This window comes from Felis catus, chromosome B3 (assembly GCF_018350175.1).
Source record: "Felis catus isolate Fca126 chromosome B3, F.catus_Fca126_mat1.0, whole genome shotgun sequence".
NCBI classification, from domain to species: Eukaryota; Metazoa; Chordata; class Mammalia; order Carnivora; family Felidae; genus Felis; species Felis catus.
The window spans coordinates 71,409,154-71,414,978 of NC_058373.1; the positions used below are offsets into that span (position 1 = coordinate 71,409,154).

Here is a 5,825-nt window from a genome sequence, read left to right on the forward strand (position 1 = left end):
CATCCAGAGAAGGTTTGCATAGTGTTTTCACAATCTCCAGAGTGTTTTAAAAACTATTATCTCATGATGGCACTTTTAGCTAAGGAAGAGAAGAGAATCAACATTGTAACCCTCCGGGTTTTACTCACTCAGGCTGCAGGAACTGACAGAGGTAGTGCTGCTTTGGATACGGTCTTATCTAGGGCTAAATTGTCAGGTTCGCAAAATCTGTCTGTTCTTATGGGAATGTGGTTTTTGGCTGGGTTGCAAATAGGGAGCAAGGAGTGGAGGACAGGGATAGGCTTCATAAGTTAAGTTATGTGCAAATTATGACTGACACAAATATTCCAAGTGTTCAAATTAAGTCATGACACAATTCTATAATGTAAAAAGCAAAATAGCCATGTCGGTTCATATAAAGGCCAAAGGTCTTGATGTTCCAGAAGTGACAGGAAAGGGTTAAAGGAAGTACATGCGGAGAATATTAAAAAATGACTTGATCTGAAATTCATGACAAAATAAGGCTGCTATAAACCTCAGGATAGTGGGTGTAACTTAGGAGTCGGACAATTGACCAAATGAAACTGTCTGATTTTCCTAGGCCGGAGACGTTTCCTGCCTTGGACGTCTGGGTCTGTCTCAATGTCCAAATAGCCTTACTTCAAAGTGTTTGTGGGAGCAGAGAGAATTGGGTGAGTGTGTTTATTCAGTGCTGGTGGGAGGAATGGAAGGAGGTTGGGCTTGGGAATTAAGTCTGGGTTTAAGAGCACATGGACCAGCAGGAGCTAACCATTTTTCTACAGACGAGCATCCAGGGCACTTTTCAGGAAGAAGGAAACCCTGGGAGGGAAGAACCTGGGGAACAGGAGAACGCAAAAATCTTTGAGGCTACTTAGGTGTGGAGGTAAGTTACAGTGGTGTTGAGTGCCCTAGGGAACAACATGGGAAGTTCTTTTACTTTAAAAAAATTTTTTTTAATATTGACATATTTTTTACTTTAAAGTTACAACAATATTACAAAGAACTCCTGAATGCTCTCTATTCAGATACATAATTTTAAAAGCTTTCCCCCTGGGGCACCTGGTTAGCTCAGTCAGTTAAGCATCAGATTCTTGATTTCTGTTCAGGTCATTATCTCACAGTTCATAAGTTCCAGCCGCAAGTCAGGCTCTGTGCTGACAGAATGGAGTCTGTTTGAGATTCTCTCTGTCCCTTTCTCTCTGCCCCTCCCTCACTCTCCCTATCTCTCTCTCAAAATAAATAAATAAACTTTAAAAATAAATAAAATAAACAAAAACTTGCACCCTATATTAAAAAAAATCATTTTCTTTCTTTCTCTGTAAAGGCATGTATATACATACATATAACCTATATTTTGAACCATTTGAGGGTAAGTTGCAAACATTGTACCCCTTTATTCCTTAATATTTCAGGTTTCATTTTTAAAGAAGATATTCTTTTAAATAATCATAGTATACTATTTCAACTTCAGTATATCAAAGATTGATAGAACACTCCTATCTACTCCACAGACTATATTCTAATTTTATCAATTGTCTCAATGCTCTTTACAGCAATTTTCTTTTCTAGTAGGGAAGGTCTCTCTCTCTCTTTAAGTTTATTTATTTGTTTTGAGAGACAGAGATAGTGTCTCTGTCTGGGGGAGGGGCAGACAAAGAGGGAGAGAGAGAATCCCAAGCAGGCTATGTGCTGCCAGTGCAGAGCCTGACATGGGGCTTAAACTCAAGAAACCGCAAGGTCATGACCTGGGCCAAAACCAAGAGCCAGATGCTTAACCGATTGGGCCACCCAGGCGCCCCAGGAAGATTTCTCTTTGACTGGGGGATGAAATTGGCCTAGCAGGACAAAAATACATGTTCCTACTCTCAGCACTCATTGGGATCTTTATTAGTAGGGGAACCCCAGAAGATCAGTTGTTTGGTTGTTTTGGGGTTTTTTTGTTTGTTTCATTCTTACTCCATTTCCTCTCTGAGAGTACAAAACTAATCAGCAGGAAATATCCAAGTGCTAAAGAATATATATAAGAATATATATAAAGAATATATATAAGAATATATATAAGAATATATATATAAGAATATATATATAAGAATATATATATAAGAATATATATATAAGAATATATATATATATATATATATATATATATATATATGGGCAGGAGGGGCAGAGAGAGAGAGGGAGACACAGAATCTGAAGCAGGCTCCAGGCTCTGAGCTGTCAGCACAGAGTCCGAGCCAGGGTTCAAACCCACAAGCCGTGAGATCATGACCTGAGTTGAAGTTGGATGCTCAACCGACTGAGCCACCCAGTGCCCCAAGAGATCTTTAGTAGTAGAAGGTTTCTGGCATGACATCATGTGGTTTTAACAGGGTCCTGGGATGCGAAATTGGGCATAGCCTCCCTGCCAACACCCCACCTGTCCCTACCACACAGTCTAAGCTTAGTAGTAAGAATGGACCATGGTACTTCTTCTATTTCTTTTTATCTTTTGAGGGGAGGGGTGGGTAGAAAGGAGAGTAATAGATGCTTGAAGGAGCAAAAATTGACTTGGGGTAAAAATAGAGAGATCGTCTCCTATGACAATTCTAGTCCTTTCCTGAGAATAAGGCTTTCTCTAGGAATTTCTCTCAAGGAAAGTGTGACACTGTACTTATTTGTCTTATCAACCATTCTCTTGGGTTATTTGGAACTAATTTCTGTTTAAGAGTCACTGGATGTCAACTTTCCCCACTGACTCCCCATATGTGAACCAATTTTAGGGCTGCTTCTCCCCACCATCTTCCTGTTCTGCAGAATAAGCTGTGGCTTATCACACAGCAACAGGAATGTTGTGGGGAGTGACCAGAGAAATGGGAAAAGAACAAGCAAGAATCTCTCCCTTGAGGGGATTGGGTAGTGCGGAGAAAGGAGAGGAGACCCCAAAGACCAAGTTGTCAGGGTTTAGGGAGTCTGGGGTCCCCGATGGAGCCAAGTTTCATCTCAAAGCCAGTCCTTCTGTTTCCCTTCTCCCTCCAGGAAAGATGAAGCTGACTCTGGTACAGATCTTCTTTATGATGTTGCTGCTGTTACTGGGCCTGGGGGTGGGTCTGGGGTTGGGACTTCAGATGGCTGCCGCAGTCCTCGAGGATAGTGATGAGCCCCTGAGTGAGTTTTTGTCTAGCGATTCAGAGGACAAGACCAAAGCCACTAAAGGAGAGGGCATCCGAACTACAGAAACCATGCTGCTTAGCAACAAAGGAATAGTGCAACCTGGCTGGCCAGAAGAGACAATCCTTGGTGAAGACGAAGTTGGAGGGAACAAGATGCTCAGAGCTGAAGCTCCCTTGCAGAGCAACAAAGACTATCTCAGGTTTGACCTGATGGCCAGGGAATGCAATGCCCTGATGGCACACAAGGTGAAGGAACACAACCACACATGCATAGCCCAGTACACATTCATCCACGAAGATCTAGATACAGTCAGAGCTGTCTGTAATAATCCTGTTGTTGCCTGTGAACTCAAGGGAGGCAAATGCCACAAAAGCTCCCGTCCTTTTGATTTGACATTCTGCAAGTTATCCAAACCAGGCCAAGTCACTCCTCACTGTAATTACCTCACTTTCATTTTTGAAAAGTTTATTATTATATCCTGTAATGACATGAAGGTCCAGGTGATGTCTGGACAATGAAGCAACTTCCCTTCTTCTTCCCCTTCCCCTTCTCCTCTTTCCCTTCCTTCCCACTTCTTTCTCATACCCTTTTCCTCCTGTTAGGTATTCTGCAAAAAAGGTTCTGGGAAGAGAGGCTGACCTATTCCTTACCACTGTCCCCTGAAAACACAATTCTTCATTGTCCTAGGTTTCACCCACCCTGCATCTTTTTTTGCTGGGGTTACAGGTGGCAAAATAGGGTAATGATATATGGTCTCTCCAGGTCCTCCATCACTCCTGCCCTGGAAAGGGATCAGTGAAGAGATTCTCTAGTATCTGCTGTGATCCTTGCCACCAGTCTGTTCCCTGGTATGTTTGCCTTTGGATATGGACTACAGGAGCTCACTGTAGTCCCATGTCCTTCCCTGTGATCCATGAGCCTCTAGGACAATCACGTGAGCCCCTTGGGCTTTCCACACAGCACCCCTGCACTGCAGAAGCAAATCAGTGACTGTATCTAGGACTGTAGGACTGCATCTGGTGAACCATGTGGATAAGGTTTTTTTTCTTGAGTTACCCAAAATATAAGTTTCAGGTAAAGAATTGTGGACCTGTATACATGATTTAATTAGCCTTTAATTAATTTGAGTATACAATATATGGCCCTATGAAGTCATAAGCATCTTTGTAGAAGCAACTATATTATAAGTTTCTCCTATATTCTTCTTTGGCACATTTATTGATTATCTGCTTGTTGATTATCTGGGACCTTTTCAGGAGTTATAAAAATTGTATGAAACATAGAATCATTCAAGAGAAGCAAGTTTTCTGACCCCTGTCAAACACTATGCAGTCAATAAAAACTGCTGAGTAGCCTGATTCACATTTCAGAGGGCTCAATGTGTTCTTTTCTCTTCCAGACAAGCAGGAAGGAAGCTATCCTTCTATGTGGACACTCTACTAGATGCTGTCACGTACTTGGTTTTACATAATCCCTATAAAGAGGGACAGTAGATAAGCTCCACTCTACAGATGAGAAGTAACAGGCTCAGAGAGGCCAATTTCACCTTGGCCAAGATCACCCCACTTATAAATGGTTGATCTATAATTCAAATGGGGTGTTCCTGCCCTTCCCTTCATTTGCTGCTTCCCGATTTGCAGCACCCTTCAGTTTGCTCTCCTGGACCCCAAAGGTCCTCCCCCATCTGGGCTGATGGCTCAGAGCCTGGAGCCTGTTTCCGATTCTGTGTCTCCCTCTCTCTCTGCCCCTCCCCCGTTCATGCTCTGTCTCTCTCTGTCCCAAAAATAAATAAACGTTGAAAAAAAATTTTTTGAAAGTTCAACAAAGTTTGGATTTTTACCCAAATTACTACACAAATCCTTTTGAAAAAAATATAAATACATTTTTTTCAAAATCAATCTCCTTGCTCTCACTAATATTCTCTTTTTCTTTTTGGCCCCTATTTTGCTAGTGATCTTACTCTGCCTGTTGGGTAACATAGCACTGAACATAATAAGCTGCTGGAAGGGAGGGACTAAGGCCAAAAAAATCACTTTATGATCTGCAAGGCATTGAAACATCATCTTCAGAACACTCTGTACAAGTTTCTCTCAACCTTGGCTGTTCATTAGAATCTCCTTGTTAAAAATACAACGCATATAATCCCAATAAGTATAATTCCAGGGTTATCGATCCAATTAGTCTGAGTTTGGGTCTGCACACCAAGTGGAATCCAAGCATTTTTAGGTTTCTGTTACAATTCCTCTTACAGCAGTTTTTCTGTGAATTGTTTTCAAAGACTGTTAATAGACATGTGAAAATGATTTGGGAGATGCTGGGTGAAACAGAGTTAAGTTTGTTTTATGCAGATCTCACAACCTTTACTATTAGTGTGGCTGTGAATCTCTAATAGGCAGAGTTCAGATCATATTCAGTATTGCTAAATTGATTTTACCATGGAATCCACCCTTTCCTTAATCATTTAATAACATCTTCTAGAACTTATGTTTCTAGTTGGGAAAAGTTGTCCTAGAATTTTCTAAGCCTTTCTCCTGGCTTTGTTCATTTAATATAGCTATCACTGGGCCTACCTTAAAGACTAACAACCAGATAAGATTATAAAGTAATCTGTGTTTAGACTATAAGTCAATCTCATGTGATATGCTGCTGTAGGAGAAAGGAGCCAGTTCTTG

The 5,825-nt window shown here is 41.2% G+C and overlaps 1 protein-coding gene across 1 annotated transcript; it reads left to right on the forward strand.

Annotated features, from left to right (window-relative positions):
- Positions 1–787: 787 nt before the first annotated feature.
- Positions 788–4,522, forward strand: RNASE10 (ribonuclease A family member 10 (inactive)). Its single transcript, XM_019832735.3, has 2 exons — positions 788–883; positions 3,019–4,522. Exon 2 carries the CDS (start codon positions 3,024–3,026, stop codon positions 3,669–3,671), a length of 648 nt encoding a protein of 215 aa, XP_019688294.1. The 5' UTR covers positions 788–883; positions 3,019–3,023; the 3' UTR covers positions 3,672–4,522.
- The last annotated feature ends 1,303 nt before the right edge of the window (positions 4,523–5,825 follow it).